Below are 22,776 nucleotides of genomic sequence, written 5' to 3'. Positions count from 1 at the left end.
GAACTGTGGATATTATTGTTGTAGAGTTGTTTAGTTGTGTCGTTTATTTTAGATACACTAGTTTATTTTGTATTAATTTATAGCATGTATTAATTATGTCAGGTAACGAACAATTTTGATTGTTGCAATTGTGAGGATATTTAGAAAAGTTGAAGAGTCAAGTAAGCAAGACTCCTATACTAGACTTTCCATAAAAAGAAATTGATTAGGGTTGATTTTATGAAAAACATACATACTTTGTTATGAAAAGAAACCTGATAACAACATTAGTCATTTATCTGCATTAATCATGAAATTCATATAAGAAAAGAAAAATATTTTCTATTATGATTGGTGTGGACATGAGCTATTTTTAACATTAAGTTCTCAATTGTATAAAAATTTGTGAATATGAAAATTTGCGCATGATTATATAAAGATGATTTGAATCTATTGTAATTTGAATAAGTTCAATACTTTGTTATGATATGATGTGATATCTGAAAACCTCTTGCATGAAATATGTCAAACGCTAGTATTAAAATAAGTCTAGTATAATAAATTATATTAATTTACTAAAGTATAATAATATATAATTAGACACTAGGAAGTCGAGTATATAATTAAGTTAGAAATAAGTTAGACATTAGCATAATAACATGTAATACTAATGTATAATGAGATATGCTAGGGAGTCCCATTTTGGGCTCCCGATGTTTTTTGCCCGATTGGGTTGTTTTTTTTTTTCGACTTAGTGATTAAGAAAATATTGCTTAATAATATTGTGAATTTTTTTCTTTTTTTAAAAATATTTAAAAGTCTTAAAAAATGATGTAAAAAAAAGAATTTTAAAATTATTAAACACAAAAAAAAAGAATTTTAAAATTATTAAACACTTAATCACTAAGTTCAAAATAAAAAAAAAAAAAACTGATTGCGGGGAATCTGACTTCAACTAGGTCGGTGCTCACCCCTACTCGTTGCCCACCCTTAGTGCACACCTCTTTGGGCAAAACAAAGGCTCATAATTTCTTGTTCTGTGATGTGTTCGTTTGCTGAACCTCGTGGATCAAGTGCATGCATGTAGCGCCTTTGGTGCTCAAGCACCTTATGTGGGCGTTGCAGACTGTCGACTCACGCAACATCGTGGTGATTTTTGCAACTCTTGTAGTGTCCATGTAGCACCTTGTGCGCTTTGCCAATTTGAGTTAGGGGCTGCCGCCAGTTGCTTGTGTGCTGTGCCGACGTGCACAACACTCAAAAGTGACACCTAGCTCCTCTTGTTGCAGTGACTCTTAGACAGCCATGGTTACCGAGAGGAAAAAAGAGATTTTTTTGAAAATATTTCACTAAAAAAATCACAAGTCGCAGATCATAACATAAATCGGGAACAACCATCTTAGCTCTGATACAAGTGCTAGCAATCTAGATCTAAGTGCATAGTGGAAGGGATGTTACCTCTAGCGGTAAATCTCAGATTTGATGCAATTTTCCCACTGCTTTACCACAATTGACCTAGATATAGCCTGTCCAATTTGTAACTCCCGACTAGGCTTAAATGTCCATCCATCAAGCCAATTGAAGCATACATACATACATGTATACCTAACCTAGTAGAGGGAGTATATATATAAACTCTACAACATAGTACTAGTGTTAGAATTTTAAATTGAAAGTTCAATATCACCAAAAATAAATGCCAGTTTATCGATAATTCTCGACGTTTCTCTAATTAATTGTCTTTGCCGGAGTTTATTTTTTATGACAGTAAATTATAATTGGCATTGCTAGCTTCTATATACATCTTTAATGCTGTCAATGATATATAAATTTGTTGGTGTTCATAACAGTGAAGGTAAAAATAAAAGTTTTTCCGGCATTGTATTCTTTTCTCAAATATTCTATATATCGTCTATCTTTTTCTTCCCCTTCAGAAAAGAAAAGATTTGATCAGTTAGTTTCCTACTGTTCATCTAATTGCATGAGTCAAAACCTATATTTTTGTCATTAACAACTATAACCACTCTCCCTCTTTCAAACTAATTTTCTGTCTTCAGTCTCCCTCTTTTTCAATCTTCACATTGTATCTCTCCATTTAAGCAAAAAACAGAAAACAAAAACAAGAACAACATAAAAACATAAAAACAAAATGAAAAAAGAGGAAGAAATATTATTTGCATATTCCATCCCTCTCAAAAACTGTTCTTACTTAGATTGAGAGACACACAAAGGTTAGCTGAATTCTCTTAGTTGATCAGTATAACCATATGAGGGTTTCAACTGCCATCATGTATAGAAGTAACTCTATTATAGCAAGAGTAACAAATATGCTGCCTTTTTCCATATACATTGTGCTACAAATTTTAGGACGAGACGAGGCTAAAATTTCAAGACCATCTTTGAAGAATGTCGCCAAGCCTGGTTTCTTTCATAAAGCTGTCTTGAATTTTAATCAAGTCTTGGATATTACACGTTAGTGCAACAACTAGTTGAATCAATTTTAACCGAAACTTGGTTGGCTGAATTCTCCTTGTCGATCACTGTAACCATGTGAAGAATACCATTGCCATGTATAAAAGTAACTCTATTATAGCAAGAAAAATACATGTATGCCGCCTATTTTTCCAGATGTATTGCTCTACAAATACTCCCCCTTTAGTAAGAGGATCTCTAGGCAAAATATTCACAAAGCAACTATCATCAATCAGAAAATTCTTTTTATACAGACAAATTTACCATTCAGTTGAATGAACCTTTAGAAAGTTTTGATCGAGATTGCTTTGTCTCTAACCTCGCTTCAAGTAGTTTTGCCATCAATGTATTCTCCTTCAAGCCCCGAGGCCATCTCAGTGAAGATTCAGATTTTTCAAAATCTGGGGTTTTTAACTTTGACATCCATTGTTGTGCTGGACTTGTATTGCTTGTTAATACCGACCAAACACAAGAATCTTCTCTGCAATTACTTGGGGGATCAATCTTCTCACCCTCCAATGACAAGGAATAATTTCGAATCAAGTTATTCGGAACATGATCTGAGTTCAGTCCACCGATCCCTACTCGTTTACTGTGTCTTTCTTGTAGATCTTCCCGGGTAGCCTCACTCATTCCAGATTTCTCAGGATAGTTTATTACATTTTTCTTTTCTCCTCCCATCTCAACCTGTTTTCTTATAGAATTTGATTTCATTCTCTCTTTGTGATGGCTATCTGAAGCATTAATCTCCTTTTGTTTCGAGCTGCCTTTGCTTTGCTTTCTACTGGTACCCTTGTTTTGCTCAAAGTAATGTGAATCATCAACAGTAGAGAAATCTTCTTCATCAGCTGTTTTTTGAGGTGCACTAACAGTATCATTCAAAGGAAAGGACTCTAATGAATGCCGGCGCATGGTCTTTGGCTCCAATGGGGGCAAGTTCCCATTAGTCCTTAATTCATTGGACTGTTTAGCTTGAAGAAAGCTTTCTATATCAGACCCTAATTTGTCCAGGATGGTACTCTTTTCTGCAAAATCGTTTTGAGCTTCCTCAAGCTTCATTTGCATCCGTTCATCAAGCCATGCTTCTGAAATATGGAGGATTAATCTGTCAGGGTTTTCCCTACCAACCCCATACTTCTCAGTCTTGTGGTTCAAGGGCCGGAGTTTTTGTTCATAATCTCTTATTCCTTTGGCAAACTCGTCACACAAGTTTTCCAACAGAATCCGTGCTTCTCTCTCTCTTTGAAGCTCTCTCAATGCATTAGAAAAAGATTGTTTCAATTCAGAAAGCTCTTGAGCTAGCTTTCGGTGCAGGCCTTCTGAATGCTTTCTTGACTTCTTCTCATCTTCTAGCTTATGTTTTATTGCTTCAATTGCAGCTTTGGTCTGGTCTTGCTCCTTATTCTTCCGATCAAGTTTATCCTCTGCTACTCGTTTAATCAAGTCGCCCATTCCATGCCTACCTAATTCCTTCTCTTCCAGCAATTCTTTAATTCTTGCTCTGGAATGGAATAGTTCCATTTTCAGTGCTTTCACCAATGATATATTGGATGTGTGTTGTTCTTCAAGACTCCAAATCCGATTGAGCACCTTGAGTAACTCTGTGGATGTTTTAATGCCATAATCTGATTCGACCATTCTAGACTTTAAGTCCAAAGAACTTGGGGGAGTGACTGCAGGCTTATAACGTGCCACCTGTGAAAACCAAAGGTTTTCTGAATTCATCATGCCAACATAACATTGGGTATCTAAGGAAAAATTTTGAGGCAGGAGAGTAACGACAGTGAAATTAATGAATCTAAATCACAAGGTACGTGGCTGGCATTCTCATGGCAGAAACTGCAATTGCACAAAGGAAGTTAAAAGTCATCAAGTAATACAGTCGCATCTCTTGTACCGTTTCATGAGTAATTAATCAATTTTCTTTGATTGGTGACTAATTAGTCAATTATATTCCAGTCATGCTCCTTATCACCATGTATCTTATGTTACAGAATCTGTGAAAATAGGGTCTTTAATTTCTCAAGAATGAGAGGAAATGGGTAATATAAGTATTGATGGAATCAGAGGGCATATTGCTAGTAAGTAAATTCTGCAATATAACGTAAACTAGAAAGTTGCATGACTTTATCTGGAATATTGTGTGAAAAGGAAGGTTTCTATACAACATTAACAGCGGCTTCTGTGAGAAAGTTTAACAACGGCAGAAAAATGCCTATATTTGTGTTTAATTAGCAAACTAACTTGTTCAATTCCACATACTGCCTGAAAGGTATGGGGCATATGCCTGCTTGAAGTTCCTTGTTCTAGTGACATTGTTTACCAAATAAAATTTTATTCTTATGGTCCTTTTACAACACCGTTTGTATCTCAAGGGCACTTGTCTTCAGAAACAAAGTGTTTACAAGTTGTAGGATCAATATTATATTTTCAAAGTTATGCTACTATATCTGTAATACCTGTAACTTGCCAAGACTTGTACACAAAATGTTTGAAATATCACCAACATGTCATTTAGCAAGTTTATGATTTTACAATATTACTAACTCACAAGCCATCTCATTTACCAACTGAAAAAAAGGGAAAAAAAGACTAACCAAAGATAATTGTGGATGGTTAGGCAGAATACATTCTTACCTCGAACGAGCTACCATAACTTGCCGGAGATACAGGCTGCAGGGCACGATTGCTCCTTTGAACTGGTCGATGCTCTTGCACAATTGATGCAGCAAGATTCCTCCTCAAGTGACTTGCATTTGTAAGCTGCAAAAGGAGGGTAAAAATCAGTACTCACTACTCAGTTATAAAAACATGAGGAAGCAAAAACATGGGAACCTTCCAAATAATAATCAGATCACAACTCTCTTCCATAGGTGTTCACAAATTCTGTCTACGTTGCTGCCTCATGATCCTTCCTTCAACATAATGTTATCCCAGATGTAAAACGTTTTTCAATTAGACTCATTTCACCCATACAAATGCTTTCGATTCCAAGTAACCAAATAAAATTTTCAAATACTTTTTCCCCATAGGTAGAAGCAATTCCAAAATTCTGTTACCAAAACTACTGGTATTCTAAGCCCAGGAAGCAAGATATCAACAACTACAATTGCTGAAAAATGGTAACCGAAGAACACAGGACAAACAGGTAAAAATACCCCACCCACAAAACCAGAAAGACAACAACTCCCCTAAACGATAATGCTCATTAATGTTAAGCAACCAATAAACGAGAAAGGCAAAGCAATATAGGTAAAGTTGTACCGAGTCAGTGGAGCTATCAGAAGGGTCAACCACGTCTTTGGAAATTTCAAACCCCTTGTCCCTGTGGTGGCGGCAACGAAGCCCAGCACCACCTTTGCTCATTTTAGCGAGTAGGAGGCGGACGTTTCGGTGGGGCTGTATCTCCCAGAGGTTTGCACCGAGTTTTCTCGCAGAGATTGATGCGGCGGTGTTGGGAAAGGTGAGGAATTCTCGAATATTAGTAGCGTCATCATTCTTGTGAGATGAAAACTCAAGCCTCCATGTTGGTGGTGGAGTAGAAGGGCCACCTCTTTTCCCTACCAACATACGGCGTTTCAACTTTTTCACCATTAATCCTTGCTTTTCGGCTTCTCTCTCCACACTTTTTCCTTTGCTTTCCATCTTTAGTTTTCCTTCCGCAGGCCCATTACCCACTCTTTCTCTCCATCTCTCTTCGAACTTCAATCTTTGAGTGCTTCACTGTTTTACCCATGTTCCTATTCTTTTCCCTTCAAAGAAATGGATTTGACTGAAAGACAATATATAGGAATGGCAAACAAGAGAAAGGGAGACATGACAATTGACAAATTAGGGAGGACGTGATGAGATGAGCGGACGAACGTGAATGTCTTCCTTAGAAAGGAAGACATGACCCACCAGATCACAGATTTTGCTAATAAACTGACAGATTTCGAAACAGTATTCCTTTATCATTCTCAAGCATAATAAATCAAACAGAAGTTCTATTGTTTTATGCTATTGGCCTGTACTTTTGCATCTCTATATGTCCAAAGTAAAGACCAAAGCAAAGGCAGCTGATCATGATGTGTAAGGGAAGGGTGGAGATCTTTTATAGTCATATTCTTGTAGATCTCTGACGTCCATTGGCAGGCGTGAAAACTGGGTGACATGTGACATCATGGCTAAATTTTAGATGGAGATTTGGAAAATAAGGAAGAATCTGGTATATGTAGTTGGAGATTTGTTGTATGTCCTACGTGGAAAAATTTTATAGACCGGTGTGAAAATTGAGTGTTCAGCCGACCGGCTTAGAGTTTTTTCCTTTAAAAAACGAATTAAGAAAGTGAATATTAGTAAAATTATATATTTTTTAAATTTTTTCTTAATGATTAAGGATGTTAAAAAATACTTAAAAGAAAATGATAAAAAAAAATAAAAAAATTTAAAATGTACTTGAGTAATAAATAGATAGTAATAAGATAATAACCCTATGACTATCCTTAAAAAACAGAAAACAATAGGTTTTTTCGTCGGTGACGGGACCTTAGGAATAGTGAAATCTTTAACAAAAAAATGCTCTTTTTTTCAGACCAACTAATAAATCTTTCAGAAAAATATTTAGATATGTCAAAATCGATCGCCAACTCAAAATTGATGAATATTGAAAAAAAAGAGTAGATAAAAAATAAATTATAAAATAATTGTATAAAAATCATTTTTCATTCCGACATGCATATACACATACATAATCCATTTTAAAAGAAAGTTTTATGATAGGAAGCATGTGGATCATCAAGGATTAGTGTGGGCTTATAATGGTAGGCTTCGGGGTCAGCCCAAGTCGGTCCTTTCTGCTCAAAATCAGGGGTCTATAATGGGCCCCGGCCCAGTCCGGTAAATATAATTAGCTTAGCTCCTTTCTGCACTTCAGTTCGCTGTGTCCGGAAAAATTATCCCGAAGCAAGCCGAATTCTTGCTCAGAAAGAAACCGGAAAGATCGGATATGTCCGGCATGGAGAGATTGCAGCGAATGTTCGCCGGTGCAGGCGGTGCTTTGGGGCACCCGCCGCCGGACTCTCCCACCCTCGATTCGTCCGAGCAGGTCTATATCTCTTCCCTCGCCCTCCTCAAAATGCTCAAGCACGGTACATCTCTCTCTCTCATTTTTTTCTTGGATTTTATTTCGGATTTAATTTATATTTTCCGTAATCTTGATTGGTTCAAAACTCCAATCGGAGTACATTAGGCTTTTGTTCTTTTCTCGCGGTTGTTTTTTTTTTTTTTTTGAAGTGGAATCTAAACGCCTGGGATTTCTGATTTTCAATTCTAGGGTTTCGACGGAATTAGCTTTAGCTTTTGGGCCTATTTGGGATATTTAAGGTCTATTTGTTGTTGCATTTTTAATAATTTTGGATTGGATGTGAATGATAGGAAGAGCTGGTGTTCCCATGGAGGTGATGGGTTTAATGCTGGGAGAGTTTGTGGATGAGTACACTGTTCGTGTTGTGGATGTCTTTGCAATGCCACAGAGCGGTACTGGGGTTAGCGTTGAGGCCGTTGATCACGTCTTCCAGACTAACATGCTTGATATGCTTAAACAGACCGGACGGTATTTGATTTTTGATAGCCTGTGTAGTATTTAGACGTACATATTGAAAATCGGATTATTCCAATTAATTGTGCGTATGACTTGACATGTGCTTGATTGTTACTATGTTTCTTATGCGTGGAGTACAAAAGAAAATGACGGTGGCCATTGTGATTTTTGTTTCTTATGGGACTGGGTGTTGAATCGTCATTGATACTTAATTTTTTAAGAAAAATTTCGAAATTCAATTAAAAATATTTAAAAGACAAATGGTTTGTGTAAAAACCCCCGTTTACATAATGTTTGGGGATTGCTAGGGGATCTGTGCTTGCTTCATGGATTTTCTTTTTAGTGGTTTTCTAGCACTCGTTCTTGGCTGATCATGTCTCCAACTATGGAACTTATACATCTTAAATACCATTGCCATGATCTTGACTTGCAAAAAGATTAGTATAAACTGGAAAAGGCTGAGAGATTAGAAGTTTATAGACTTCACTCCCACAACCTTTCAAACTAATCAACTAGAGGTATCATGTTTACAAGAGTAATTGACGGAAAGTATGTTAAGGAGCTCTGTTGGGATATTTGTATGAATTCTTCCAATTCCAAAATCAGGTTTTTGCTTTAGATTTTGAGTTCTGATATCAAAGCTTCCGTGTTTAACATGCTTATACAGATGATATCCTTTCTTTATTTCACTTGTGTTTTGTTTTTCTGACTTTCTTACTTTTCTTTTGCTTGGTATTCCAGGCCAGAGATGGTTGTTGGGTGGTACCATTCGCATCCTGGATTTGGATGTTGGCTCTCTGGAGTCGACATTAATACACAGCAGGTTGTGCGGTTTTATCTTTTGCATTTCTTTTTCTTGTTTTCTTAAGTTTATTTATGTTCTTTTAACTTCCATTTTATACTCTGTAACACCTTGGATTTAGTGTGGGAGGATGGTGAATGAGATCGCACATTGACTAGGAGGATTTTCTTTTTTTTGCGATATAATTATTACTAGCAATTCCAATTGTAACCTTGCTGGTGTTTTTGGAATATGGGGTCAGATGTGACTTAAGCTTTCCTTGGGTTGTTACTTACTCTAACCTATATTGAAATTTTATTCTTTATAGCAGCAATAAACATTTTGTGACAGAAAAAGTTGTATGTTTTAATAAAAGCAAGGGCATGTTTATCTCGATTATGAAAAGACCATCTAAATGTCTTATTTTTTCTCACTTATAAAAAAATAAAATAAAATGTCGTATTTTTTCTCTGCTAAAAAGTTTTGTACATCAGCAGTTCCCTTTAACTTTTTGTGCTAATCGCTTCTCACTTATTGTGTATTCTTTGGCCTTCCCCCTGCCCTTTCTCAAGTTATAGAAAAATGCATGTTTTTTTGTTATAGTGTTTGTCAGGTTAACTTTTTTTTTTATAAGTTGTCAGGTTAACTTTTTTAGAAGACTTTGAGACAATTTCTATGTTAATCTGCTTGCAAGGATGGTATTGAAGATTCCAAAGGATTGTTTTGACTCATGAAAATTTACCTTCATTGATGAGTTTTTTTAAAGAAAAATTTTCAATTTTCAATTTACAACTATAATAATTGTTTTATAAAATGGACTGTTGGACCTGTTCGACTGCGACCTATTGCCTAAAACATCCACTCGACCATGACTCCCTTCCTAGCCCTCTTCCTCTCTCTCTCCTCCCTCCACCACTGCTCTACCTTACTGGTTCTTTAATTGTTTTCCCCGCCCTTTGGTTCTCCCTCGCTCCATTGGGCAAAATCCTAACTCCCACATATTACCTCCCCTTTCATTGTCACATCTCTTAGCTCCATCAGCTGGTGCTACCTCTCCCTTCCTGGAAACTCCCCACACCTCTTCCCCCCTTGGCCGAGCCTTTTCCTTCCAATGCTATTGATTTCAAATTAGATATGTAGTTTTTTTTTTTTTTTTTTTTTTGGGGGGGGGGGGGGGGTGGCAGCGGCATGATTGGTAGTTAGACTTTTCTTTGATACAAGGAGAGGATGGATAAATGGAAATGGGTGGCTTTGGTTAAGCAACATTCCTAGGAGGATGAATGTGTGGAGCACACCTTTTTTGTTCAAAATGGCGATATTTTCTTAATGGTGGCTTTAGCTTAAGTAAGAGATGTTGTGGCAAAGTTGATATTAATGGTTACTTTTTGGAGTAATATTGTTTCAATGCTGAACTAAATTGATTATTCAGGATGAAGTACAATTGTATTTGGTTTTACTTTAAGTAATTATTAATTTTTGATAAGTTACTTTAAGTAATTATTATCTTGAATACTAATAAAAAAAAAATCTATGATGTCTAGCTCTGACCTCAGTTGATCCTTTGGTCAGATATCTGCACCTTGAAATTTCTACCTTCCAGTTCTCTCGCAATAGTTAGGTTTTTAACACATTGATTAGGAGCTACTTAACAAAAAAAAAGGATACTGGACTAGCAACATTTCACGTCTATTTTTCTTTTTTCTTTCTTTTTTTTCCATTTGTTTTATTGGATGGAGTTAGCTTGTCTTTCATTATCATCCTCATCACAACACTTGATATGCTCAAATTTGTTATCTTCTGCAGAGTTTTGAAGCTTTAAATCAACGAGCTGTGGCTGTGGTTGTGGATCCAATTCAGAGTGTGAAAGGGAAAGTAGTGATTGATGCATTTCGTCTGATTAATCCACAAACTATGATGCTTGGCCAAGAGCCACGACAGACAACGTCCAACCTTGGGCATCTTAACAAACCATCCATCCAAGTGAGTGCTGAACTAGTAATCTGGCTGTTCTTTTACAATTCAGGCTTTTGACCTACTTTGATGCATTCTATTTTCAGGCATTGATCCATGGGTTGAATCGGCATTATTACTCAATAGCAATTAATTACAGGAAGAACGAACTTGAGGAGAAGATGTTGCTTAATCTTCACAAGAAGAAATGGACTGATGGCTTAACACTTAAGCGATTTGACACCCATTCAAAAACTAATGAGCAGACCGTTCAGGTAAGTGAAGGTCCTAAGGAATGGTGTTGGTAAAAGTGTGCTTAACTTCAAAGTGTTTCACTTACCAAAACCAAAGCATGTGTACAAAAGGCCACATTAAAGTTTGTTTTTTGGCTCCATTTCTGGTGGGCTTAAAGTTCAAACATGAATTTTTTTATTATGTATTTATTGTAAGTGAGAAAAAAATGAGAGAAGATATAGAACATGTCAATTATTAAGAAAGAAGACAAGACAGAAGGAATTTTCCCTCTCTTGACCACACAACAACACCCATTAGCATATCTCTCTCTTTGCTTATTTTTCCCCCCCGTTTTTCCAGATTTAATTTTCCTTGGACTCTCCTGAAATCCATCTGTGACTTGTTAAACCAAATCATGATTCATACACTCTCCATCTCTCAAATTTCCAAAGGCATCTGATCAGAAAAATACCAACCCTTTAAAATCTCCTATTCATTACTATTTCTCTTTTACCATTATTATTTATCTCTTAAAAAAAACTAAAATTCCTGAAATTAATGTATGGATGCATAGGAGTAGTGATTGCTGACAATTTGTTAACATTAACTTGTTGGCTTATCAGAAATCATTTCCGCATTAGACAATTTATATGATACCAAATTTATTTATGTATTTTTTGCATAATTTATTCATTTTTTAACTATTCTTTTACATAATGAATTACATTTATAATAAATAAATGCAAAATGATGTCGTGGATTATCAGAGTTCAATTTTCTCTTTATTGTAGAGCAAGGTTGACACTTTATTCATCAAAAGCACTTCCCATAAAATATTGCATAATACTTTAACAAATATACTAATATCTTGTTTTTAACCTTGGAAGGGTATAGACAGAAAAGGTCCTTGCCATGCTGTCTTCCCCACATGCCTGCTATAATACTATCCTACCACAGGCCATATTTATGTGTTACTTGTTCTGGTTTGAAGTTTTCCTTGAATTACGTGAGATACACTTCCGTAAAATTCCTTGCCGAGAGCTTGTGCACCCCTACAGTTAGTCAGGCTTTGTCCCGGACACCTGGTGGCAATAAAAAAAAACTTGTTCTGGCTTAGGAGTTCTGGACTTTGTCCATGGGAAATATGATTACCTTGTACACCCCCTGCTGTTGCATATGCTAACCTGTACCCATAAACGGTGTGTTTATTGATACTGAATCAGTGATTTAAAGGAAGTGGCGGCTATGTTTTAGGAAAAACAAATTGGTTTGCTACATTGGCATTGGCACAGCATTCTTGCGGTGGGAATGACTTTCAGAAATGAGCTGATTTTGACCTCCCCAACCTTTGATGAGAGCGGATTTTGATTGATATATATGTACTGATACTTGATATATAGTCTACTATTATCTGATTATGATTTTTGTTTTGGCATGTGCAGGAGATGCTAAACTTAGCTATTAAATACAACAAGGCAGTGCAGGAGGAAGATGAGCTGCCACCAGAAAAGCTTGCCATAGCAAATGTGGGAAGGCAGGACGCAAAGAAGCACCTTGAAGAACATGTCTCAAACTTGATGTCGTCAAATATAATTCAAACTCTGGGAACTATGCTTGATACAGTTGTGTTCTAGAGTCCAGTGTTTCAAATCCAAGCCTTCATTATCCTCTAGGAGGCGATTAGGAAAATATTTCTTGAAATGGGTACGTTCTTTCTTGAACTTTATGGCAATCAGTTCTGTCATTCCTAGAAGGATCTGTACTGCTTAGAACGGAAAGGGCAAGAAAGTGATTTGCGCTTGTTTTAGCACTACATGATTTATGATTTTCTGGCATCTCTGTATCAGTTTTACTTTAAACTTATTTGATCAGATTTCTTAATTTGGTGCTGCCTAGAAGTTTTTGTACTCTTATTAGAATTGTCTGTTAGAAAAGGACTCGATCTGTCCTCTAAAATATGGATCTCTGAAACCAAAAAAAAGAATATATATATATTTATATATATGTAGATCTCCTTTCCCTCACTTGGTGAAACAAGAGAAGGAACACACACTAGAGATGGGCACCCAACCCCTTTAGATCGGTGGTGGGACAATGGTGAAGGTGCGAGATCTTGAACTCCATCACAGGATGTAATATGGCAAGGGTGTCAAATTTAATGGTTGCCTGGTAACCTGCCGCCACATTGGTTAACCTGGGTCATGAAAGAAATAATATGATGGCACGGCTGTCACCACCTTTTCCGGCTATTAAAGAATGATGTCTTCTTGTACCTAAGCTTCCTGACTCTTTACTGTCCGTTTCAAACCTTTTACAAATTTGGATACAGATCCTTAGTTTTTGAACTATTGGGCATAGAGCAAGAGAAAGATAAACATATGAATGTGTTTTATAGCATTTTATTGGGCATCTAATGCTATTTGGAAAATTCACTCCGACATTTTATAAAATATTATGGAGTCTATTTATAAGTTTATTTCCTTCTCTCTAGATCCTAAAGGTAGGCCTATGCATATGACCCGGCAAACCGAGTTGCCCGAGTGACTCGACTCGACCCGACCCGAATCGGAATTTGCCAGGTTGTTAAATGCTCGATTCACAAACCTGATAAATGGCAGGTTTGGATTTCAAGTGTTAAACCGACCGACTTTCTTACCTTTAGACTTCAATTCTCTCAAAATCCTAGATTACAAACAATCCCCTCAATTGCTTTCGTCCCAAAATGGTGTTGGTGGGGTCTCCTAATCTTGCGGTGGCACAAAGCTGAAGAAATGTAATCTCGACATCATTTTTAACTGCTTCTATGGTGTAATACACTCAATCCGAAAGCTTTCGCAAGATCTCAAAATTACAAACCAACCCCCCCTCCCAAAAAACAAGAAACTGATTTCGTCCCGAAATGGCTATAACTGAGCACGATCTATAATGAGCATCACATAAATAACATTGTTAAATGACATTGAATGGGTTCCTCTTCCTCTGCTTTGAGTAGAAAGAGTATGTGCCTCACAAGAGTTGCATAGCACTGCAGCAATAAAAACCTTAAGGTTCAATGGAAGACTCAGACAACGAGTCTAAAGGAGGCAGTGAAAGAGCTGGAAACGCATCGGCCAATGAGTTGTCACCAAGGGAGCAGGACCGGTTCTTGTCAATTGCGAACGTGAGCCTGATCATGAAGAAGGCACTGCCGGCAAACGCGAAGGAGACGGTGCAAGAGTGCATTTGGTTGGTTGATGGAATCAGAGTGGTTGTGAAAATGAAAGACTTTTCTGGTTGGGAGAGAAATCTGGTTGGAATGCTTGGGTCTGCAAATGAAGGTGAATGATCCAAATCAGAGAAGAAGAACGGGTTCGACCCGATCCAAAAGTTACAGGTTGGTGGGACCTTTTCCTGTGGTTGGGTTGGGTCGGTCCCAAATCTGGTTTGGGCAAGTCGATGTGTAGGCCTACCTAAAGGTAAAGTTCAAGTTGCACACACGTAAAAGAGATATTTATATATATATATATATATATATTTGAAAAATTATATTCATAAGTTTCATACACTACACACCATCTTTTTTATGATTTTTAAAATTTTTGTCTCTTACTAAATGTGTGATATATGGATGATAAGTAGAAGAATTCAAATGTTTTAAAAAGAATAAAATCAAAAAACAATTTAAAAAAAAAATTGAATTTTTTTTTTAAAAAAAATTATGGTTTATAGTGTGTAGGCTTATGAATAGTAACGCTATATATATTTTTTGTGGGGGATGCAAAGGTCCAGATCAATGAAGAGGAAGTGAAGGCAGGCAGACAAAAGGCCATGGCTATTTTTTTTTTTGAACAAGTTAAACATAGCATAGATAAACTAAGCAGTTACAAGGATACAAGATTCAGTGGGGTGGGAGTCCCCAACAATATTTTCAAAACAAACAAAAATCAGCACCAAAATAAAAATAAAATAAAATAAAAACGGGGTAAGTCAAAAGCTTGACTCCAACCCAGTCTCACAAGGGGATGCCGCTCAAAAGCGGTTTTAACATAGTTTGATAAACAAACTATAAACCTACGACTAAATGCCATAGTCAAGAGAAGTGCACTGCGTTTTGTTGATCTAGTCCAATTGTAGGAGACTATCACGATCACATCGTCTTGATTGCTGGTTAGGGAAAACAAAAACATAGGAGAATAGCAACTAGAAGACCCGATACATCGGCAAAAGACCGCCACCAACGGCAATGGCGCGTGTAAAAGGCCATGGCTGTTTACAAGGCTGTGGAAGCATATCTCTTGGCCAATCCTGAAGCCTATGCTTAATTTCTGAATTTCTTTCATTATCATATATGCATGATCATCATCATGTGTTGCTTAAGCAGTACTGTGATTTCTATATCTCTTTTTGCTTTGTGGAGTAGAGTAATTCTATATATAATTGTAAAGTACGTAAACGTCGCTTAATCGATTTGAAAAAGAGTAGAGTTCACTATTAAAAAATTAATTTTTTTATGTAGGTCTCCTGTTTTATTCATTTTTTTCAAAACGATTACACGACGGTTGCACAATTCATAATTATAAATATTTTTTCTCTTAAGAAAAATGACTATCAGTGAAGTTGCGTATTTTTTCTTAATAATTAAAATTGTAAAAAAAATATTTAAAATAAATCCAAAAATTTCAACTAGCGGGCGGCCGCTGACAGCATCCTTAATTTCCAATATTACGATATCAACATAATATTAAAACTAGCTTCGATTCACACGTAAGTACAGTTCGTATCATTTATAAAAGATTTTCACGAATCTTTTATATAATTCAGTTTTAAGATAAGAAGTATTGTTATAAAGTAATTTATAAAAATACTATTATTTTACAAAAATATTCTCAATTAAAAACATTAAATAAAAAATTCTACAAGTATACTTAAGGCAGGTTTGGTAACAAAAATAAAACACAAAATTCTCATCTCATCTCATCTCATCATTACACATTTTTTCAAATCTCTATACAAAATATAATAAACAATTCAACTTTTTAAAATCTCAATACACCTTTTTCAAATCTCAAAACAATAATAATATTAAAACATAATATTTTAAACTTCAAAATAAAACATAAAATTATCTTCTCACCCTCCAAACCTACCTTAGTTTCCGTTTGATTTCCCAAATAGTCTCATTACATTTAATTCCATCTCAACATTTAAATAAACAGTTTTTAATTTCAAATTTTAACTTTTTAATTTTTTTATCTAATCATTACAATTTTTTCAAACTTTTAAACAAAACACAAAAAATAATTCAATTTTTTTAAATTTCAAAACAAAAATAAAATTAAAAATAATATTAGAACAATAATTTAACGTTGTTGTATTTTTATTCAACTTTTTCTCTCTCATTTCTCAAAACCCCGTAAAGCATTTCAACTCAAACTATTTTATTACTATTTACAAATTTTCTCACTATTATTCACAAATTTTTTTATCTCATTTCATCTTATTTATGTAACAACGAGGTCTTGGTACTTTTCTTTAAAGGGTGCTGCTAGTGTGTCGCACAGCTTCAAATTAAGCTGGACATGCTCACTAGTACAAATTGTACATTTTAATTTTTTCACATTTTTAAACATCTTTAAATATTTTAGAAACAAAAAATACACTGATATATTAAAAGTCACTTCTTTAACAATTAAACAAGAAAAAAAATTTTAAAGAAAATTAAATATATGAACAGTCAAAATGAGGTGACAAATTCATGGTCATACTATCATTTTCCTTTAAAAACTTTGCCAAACCGCTAGCTGTCTAAAATAAATCACCAGTCGTTGATTATTGTTTTTTTTTTTTTTTACTTTTACATTATATGTCCTAAATTTTCAATTGTAAAATTTTAAGATTCGAGTTTTGTAATATTTAAAATTTGAGACCTCCATCTAATTTTTAGTTAATTTCTTGACGTATGTATGTAACAACATAATAAAAAATCAAAATTAATACAATCTTTAAAAAAAATAAAGAAGAAAAGAAATTACCCGACCACTTAACTATCGGCCGGCAAGTTTTTCTAATGCATGCAATATGAAATTAGAAGCCAACCTAGCTAGCTAATTCTCTTAGGGCTTGTTTGGATAGAGAAACGATCTTATCTCATTTCATCATTATAATTTTTTCAAATTATCACATAAAATATAATAAACAATTTAACTTTTTTAAATCTTAAAATAATAATAGAGAATATCTTATGATCGGTACATCTGATGTAGAACTGAGAACAACCTCCAATAGAATAAGGCCATGTAGCCCATCCATTACTAAAGGAATGGGACGCCACCGCACCAAAGCTCGTCTCTCCCTCTTCGAAACCCAATCACACCAAAGCTCGTCTCTCCCAATCGAACGAAAGCTTGTCTCTCTCCATACCTCATCTCTTCCTCCTTCTCCTCTCTCTCTCTCTCTCTCTCTCTCTCTCTCTCTCTCTCATCAAATACTCAATGCATGCAGGACTCTCATGTGTGAAAATGGTGATCAACTGTTCCTAAAACTAGAATAAGATCATATATATGGAGATAGAGAAGTACCTCTGGTCATATAACTATGAAAATTTTTCTTTTATTAATTTTATGATCTTTTAATTTAGTGCTCTTTTTGTGGATGGTGCAGAATTAAGTTGGATGGTGTAGAAGTACCTTTCGAGTACTTTTCATTCATTTTTGTATGGTAACTCAAGGATTAACTCTAATGAACTTTCATTTCATAATCAGACGAAGGTGTGAACTGTGAACCAGAGCCAAAAATGGTTGAAAAGCCACCAATAAAATGAACATCTTGTGCTTGAGAATCTTGTGGGCATGCATTTATTTGAAGGATATTGGGTTCCTATAGGTCTGAATCCAATAGGAGTAGTTGAAATTGAAAGATGGATATTTTTCAGTATTTTGCATTGATCCGTTGCCGTCAGTTCCTACTTTTTCCCAGAAGATTTTCTTTATGTTGTTTTCGATTTCAGGATTTTCTTTTGTGGGTGGCGATGGACTGCGTGGTGGTTGACTGCGCTGTGTGAAACTGATTGGCTTCGGATTGGATGGCGGCGTCTGGTGGCGACGACTAGTGGAGACTATAAAAGGGCAATCGGCAGCGTCTGGATGGGGTGGGAACGTCTGATGGCTGGGTGAAATGATCGAGTGAAAATAGGTTTAGAAAATTTTGGGAAAAAAATCTAATGGGGTGTCTCCATATAATATTTTACTACATTATTGATGTGGCAATTTTTTATTGGATGCTGATTTCACCTAAAGAGCGGATGGTACCGCTCCAAAGCTGTTCTCCTAATAATAATATTAGAAAATAATATTTTAACAATATTTTATTTAATTCATCTAAAACTATCTTAATTCATATCATCTTATCTCATCTCATTATCCAAACAAATCCTTAATTAATCATCATTAATAATTAGCTGGTTCTTTGTGGAAGCTACTGACATATATTATCATGCATAATCTACGCATGAAAAAGGCAATCTTTATTATTTATTTTCTGATGATCTTAACCAAGTTATGGGTACCTTTTGGCTACTTGTTCTTCAGAGAAAGAGAGAGAGAGAGAGTAAATTATGTGATTCATGTGAGTTCAGTTCTGATTATGTTGTGCTCTACGTGTAATCAACGACACGGTAACACAAAAAACAACTGTAGATTTAATCACATAAAAATATCATAAAATTAAATTTATAAACTGACATAATTTTGTGTGGTACGTATAATTAAATTATAAAATTATTTTATTATAAAGAAAATTATAAAGAAAATCTAACGTTGTATCATATCATGAAGTCATATTAATTTCAAAATTTACTTTTATAAAATCTCTTTATAACTATAATACTTATCTTTATAAAAATATACTCTACGTACTAACCTAATTTAATTAATTGAAAGTGGTATAGGAATGTGAGGCATAATTATTATCTGATCAAGCATTGCTCATGACTATAACATCAAAGCTAATGTCTATCCTTAATATATATATATATATATAGGATCAGGCTAGGAAATATATTTTAGGGCTAGCTTAATATCACAATGTCCAAATTGACTTCTTGAGATTTTCATCGAGATGGTGACGTCCTATATATATATATATATATATATATATATATATAAAAGAACCCAACATGCTAATATAAACGCAAAGGGAAAAGATACTCTGCATCCCTAGTTTGACCGCTGCTCTAGTTGACCATTGGTCAAATTTGTTTTTTTCTTTTTTTTTAACTTAGTAATTAAGGAAATAATTTTAAGTATATTAGTGTATTTTTTTATTTTTTAAAAATATTTAAAGATATTAAAAAAATGTAAAAAAAAAAAAAAAGGGGGCGGCACGCCCAGCGTCTAACGCTGGCCGGCATAGTAGCCTTACCTATAAACAAAATGGTGCATCTCATATTAATATTCTCTCCCAGGCTTAGTTTACAATTAATAATATAATATCATGTAGTACTGTCCGATGCGAAGTTTACATGATATACGTATTACGCACAGGAGAGAGAACTTATTGTTACCAATTAATAATATGTGTGGGTAATATTTATTTTTTTTAGTAAATCTAACACGTCAATATTTAATTAAAATACTGTGAAATGTGAAGTTAGTTTAAATACTCACTTATTTCATAAACTTAAATAGATTAGAAAGAAATTAATTCAATTTTAATCATTTAATAATATGATATCAAAATTTGATTTTTTGTATACCATCTTTCAGGAAATCCATATAAAATAATTTTTTTTGGAATTGCACAATCATTAATAATCGACCTTAACATGATGATAAAGGAGATGGAAAAAGAAAAATAATCCCGAACTAAAAGGGTGTTTAATTTAGATACGATGTTGAGATCCATACTATTGTCCTTTTGTATATGTATTAAGAGAAATAATACTTGCAGTCGTGAGTGTGTACATGTCGTACAATCATTTTGAAAAAAATAAATAAATACGAGATCTACATGAAAAGAAATTAATTTTTTAATAATAGATCTTACTCTTTTTTAAAATAACTATACGACACTTGTACACTCTACAACTATATATAGCATTACTCATATATTAATATAATTAATATAATGCATGCAGTTAAGGTGGACAAGGAGATTGGAAGTGCATATAATATATATATATATATATATATATATAGGCCGTCTCTTATCTTACTTCGAGAATGACGCCCCAATACATTATATATTATTAATCAAATGCAGTATTCCAGGCACCGATTGCCCTATAATAACCAAAAACAAACAAATTCAGGAACAAGAGTACTACGACTGTCATGACTTCGACCTATAAATAGACCCTTTCCATGCTACATTTTCCTTACCAATTAGTTGAAGATAGATCAAGCTCTATACTCGTAATTAAAACCCATCTACCTTAAGAGTCCAAAGGCCTTCCTACTTTCAATCATCTAGCCAGCATATCATGGGTGTAATCACTTATACAGACGACTTAACTTCCCCAATCCCTCCATCCAGATTGTTCAAAGCCTTGGTCCTTGATTCTCACAACCTCATCCCAAAACTCATGCCTCAAGCTATCAAGAGCATTGATTTCATTCAAGGCAATGGAGGGCCCGGTAGCATCAGACAGGTCAATTTCGCTGAAGGTATTAATTATTAAGCAAGCTAGCTGGTAAATATATAATATTACTCATGTATCCTTACAATTAAACATTAAAGATGAATACTCTTGATGATGATGATGATGATGCAGGTAGCCCTATCAGCTCCATTAAGAATCGAATTGATGAGGTAAACGAAGAGAGCTACTACTACAAGTATACAGTAATCGAAGGTGATGCGTTGGCGGAGAAGCTGGAATTCATTGTTCATGAGGTCCAATTTGAACCAACGCCAGAGGGTGGCAGTAAAAATAAGATGACAACAAACTATCATACCAAGGGTGACATTTTGTTCACGGAAGAGGAAATCAAGGCTGGCAAGGAAAAGGTCCTGGGCATGTACAAAGTTGCGGAAGCCTACTTGCTCCAAAACCCCGATGCCTATGCTTAATTATCGCTTTTATATTTTTCTTAAATGAGTATTGCTGATCGATCTTCAACAAGCAATCTCTTAAAGATATCTACCTCTGCTTGATGGTGTAGTTTATGCTTTTGTGCGTCTGTCTGTAATGGCCTGGATATAGCCAGCTGCGTGATAATAATTCTGGCTTTTGTGCGTCTGTCTGTAGTCTATGCTTTTGGGAGAGGAGTTCATGTACTGTTTCTTTCTGCTTCTTCAAATAAAGACACTCTCATAAAACAATGAAGTCTGGCTTTGATGTTGGGCAAAATAGATCACCTGGTTTGTGTTGTTGTTTCGTGCTATATTCCAAATGCATTTCTCTTCTACGAAATGTGTTAATAATTTCGCCCCCTCTCGGTTTGTATCGTCTGATGGACTTTCATACTAGGCCATTTTGACTTCATTAATTATGGCTCATTTTGAATTCATTGTGATAGCCAATCTCCTTAAAAAGAGCTAAAGAGAAATACCAAGTCTATTTATACTAAAAAAGTTTTACCTTATTTAATGATCACATTAAGAACTTGCTAATTTTATTTAATATAATACATTAAATTCTATCTTATAATAATAATAAAAAAAACTTTATTACCTGATAGATCACATTAAGACATGTTAGTGTAAGCCAAGCATTTCTCTAAAAAATATCCATACAAATCTACAGTTCAGTCGTGCTAGACAAGATGGACAAAATGAGCAAGGCCATCTAATTCTCTCCGTGATAGACGTAACAAATTCACGTAATAAGTTTAGTTTCCCATATATAGTTGTAATACTAATAATTAATAGGCTATTAGAAAAGTGATATGTTATATTATAAAGTTACTTTTATTCTAAAGTATATCTAGCGTATCATATGAAATCATATCAGTATGTAAATTTATTTTTATAAAATCTCTTTATAATTGTAGCTATTCTCAAAAAGAATAGAGAGAGGAATCTTATTCATTACAAAATGGACAAAACGAATCCTATTCATGCGCAGCCCATAACAGCTGTAATAAAATTAACTATCAAGAGTAGAGAGAGGAAAAAAATATACATTGCATGCAAGTTTAGGATTGTCATGGATAATATTACTTTTAGCTCAAGGCTTATAGCTGTAGAGCTTAAATAATAACCGTTATTATTAAAAAGTTATTTATTGTTTAAGAACCATATGTCTAAAGTATTTTCAAAATGTTACATTTGCTTATAAACAATTTTAAAAATTATTTTTTCAGGTAGAAATGACAAAAAAAGTCATTTGATTTCTTAAAGATCATAATCATATCCTTCATAGAAATCAGATTTTATAATCAAAAGAGAGGAAAATAATCTAATAAAATTTTCAATAAGTATATATAATGAAAACAATCCCTACAATGATGCATAAGTTGAATGGCAATACAATTATGCATAAGACAAGCACAAACTTGTAATTATGTAAAAGTTATATGGATATTTTTACCTATTGACAGTTTTTTTTTAAAACTGAAACTACCTTCCAAAAAAGTATGTTTGAAGAGAATTTGATGTTTTTCCTTAAATGCATTTTTTAACTTTTTATATTAAAAAGTACTTTAATATGTGTCAACCAAGCAACCCATGTTTATTATTAAAGTGATTTTAAGACTATTTAAACACTTTTTAAACCTCTTAGCGCAACCCCAAATTGGCCTATTCATCCAGGCCGAGTTTTTTTCCGACTCGATTCGGAACTTGAATAACCGGATTCTGG

At 34.5% G+C, this 22,776-nt stretch overlaps 3 protein-coding genes across 3 annotated transcripts; 2 read left to right on the top strand and 1 right to left on the bottom strand.

Moving 5' to 3' along the window:
- Positions 1–2,544: 2,544 nt before the first annotated feature.
- On the bottom strand, positions 2,545–6,401 carry LOC109004155 (uncharacterized protein At5g41620-like). The gene is made up of 3 exons (XM_018982605.2): positions 5,716–6,401; positions 5,089–5,214; positions 2,545–4,146 (listed from the first exon to the last, which is right to left on the bottom strand). Exons 1-3 carry the CDS (start codon positions 6,094–6,096, stop codon positions 2,719–2,721), a joined length of 1,935 nt encoding a protein of 644 aa, XP_018838150.1. The 5' UTR covers positions 6,097–6,401; the 3' UTR covers positions 2,545–2,718.
- A 955-nt stretch (positions 6,402–7,356) lies between these two features.
- LOC109004156 (26S proteasome non-ATPase regulatory subunit 14 homolog) lies at positions 7,357–12,895 on the top strand. The gene is made up of 6 exons (XM_018982606.2): positions 7,357–7,580; positions 7,867–8,044; positions 8,774–8,855; positions 10,617–10,793; positions 10,871–11,038; positions 12,440–12,895. The coding sequence occupies exons 1-6, from the start codon at positions 7,439–7,441 to the stop codon at positions 12,629–12,631; spliced, it is 939 nt and encodes a 312-aa protein (XP_018838151.1). The 5' UTR covers positions 7,357–7,438; the 3' UTR covers positions 12,632–12,895.
- Positions 12,896–20,351: 7,456 nt separating this feature from the next.
- On the top strand, positions 20,352–21,324 carry LOC109004157 (major allergen Pru ar 1-like). Its single transcript, XM_018982607.2, has 2 exons — positions 20,352–20,638; positions 20,746–21,324. Exons 1-2 carry the CDS (start codon positions 20,455–20,457, stop codon positions 21,042–21,044), a joined length of 483 nt encoding a protein of 160 aa, XP_018838152.2. The 5' UTR covers positions 20,352–20,454; the 3' UTR covers positions 21,045–21,324.
- The last annotated feature ends 1,452 nt before the right edge of the window (positions 21,325–22,776 follow it).

The sequence above is a fragment of the Juglans regia genome, chromosome 7, assembly GCF_001411555.2.
Source record: "Juglans regia cultivar Chandler chromosome 7, Walnut 2.0, whole genome shotgun sequence".
NCBI lineage: Eukaryota > Viridiplantae > Streptophyta > Magnoliopsida > Fagales > Juglandaceae > Juglans > Juglans regia.
This window is presented reverse-complemented; position numbering and strand designations above follow the sequence as displayed.

Bases quoted from the DNA above. Each gene is read 5' to 3' on its own strand.
- LOC109004157 (XM_018982607.2), top strand. From the start codon at position 20,455: ATGGGTGTAATCACTTATACAGACGACTTAACTTCCCCAATCCCTCCA. The intron at 20,639-20,745 runs GTATTAATTATT...ATGATGATGCAG, and splicing joins ACAGGTCAATTTCGCTGAAG to GTAGCCCTATCAGCTCCATT.
- LOC109004155 (XM_018982605.2), bottom strand. From the start codon at position 6,096: ATGGAAAGCAAAGGAAAAAGTGTGGAGAGAGAAGCCGAAAAGCAAGGA. The intron at 5,215-5,715 runs GTACAACTTTAC...CTCCTTTTGCAG, and splicing joins CTGATAGCTCCACTGACTCG to CTTACAAATGCAAGTCACTT. The intron at 4,147-5,088 runs GTAAGAATGTAT...TGGTTTTCACAG, and splicing joins GTTATGGTAGCTCGTTCGAG to GTGGCACGTTATAAGCCTGC.
- LOC109004156 (XM_018982606.2), top strand. From the start codon at position 7,439: ATGTCCGGCATGGAGAGATTGCAGCGAATGTTCGCCGGTGCAGGCGGT. The intron at 8,856-10,616 runs GTTGTGCGGTTT...TATCTTCTGCAG, and splicing joins TCGACATTAATACACAGCAG to AGTTTTGAAGCTTTAAATCA. The intron at 10,794-10,870 runs GTGAGTGCTGAA...TTCTATTTTCAG, and splicing joins TTAACAAACCATCCATCCAA to GCATTGATCCATGGGTTGAA.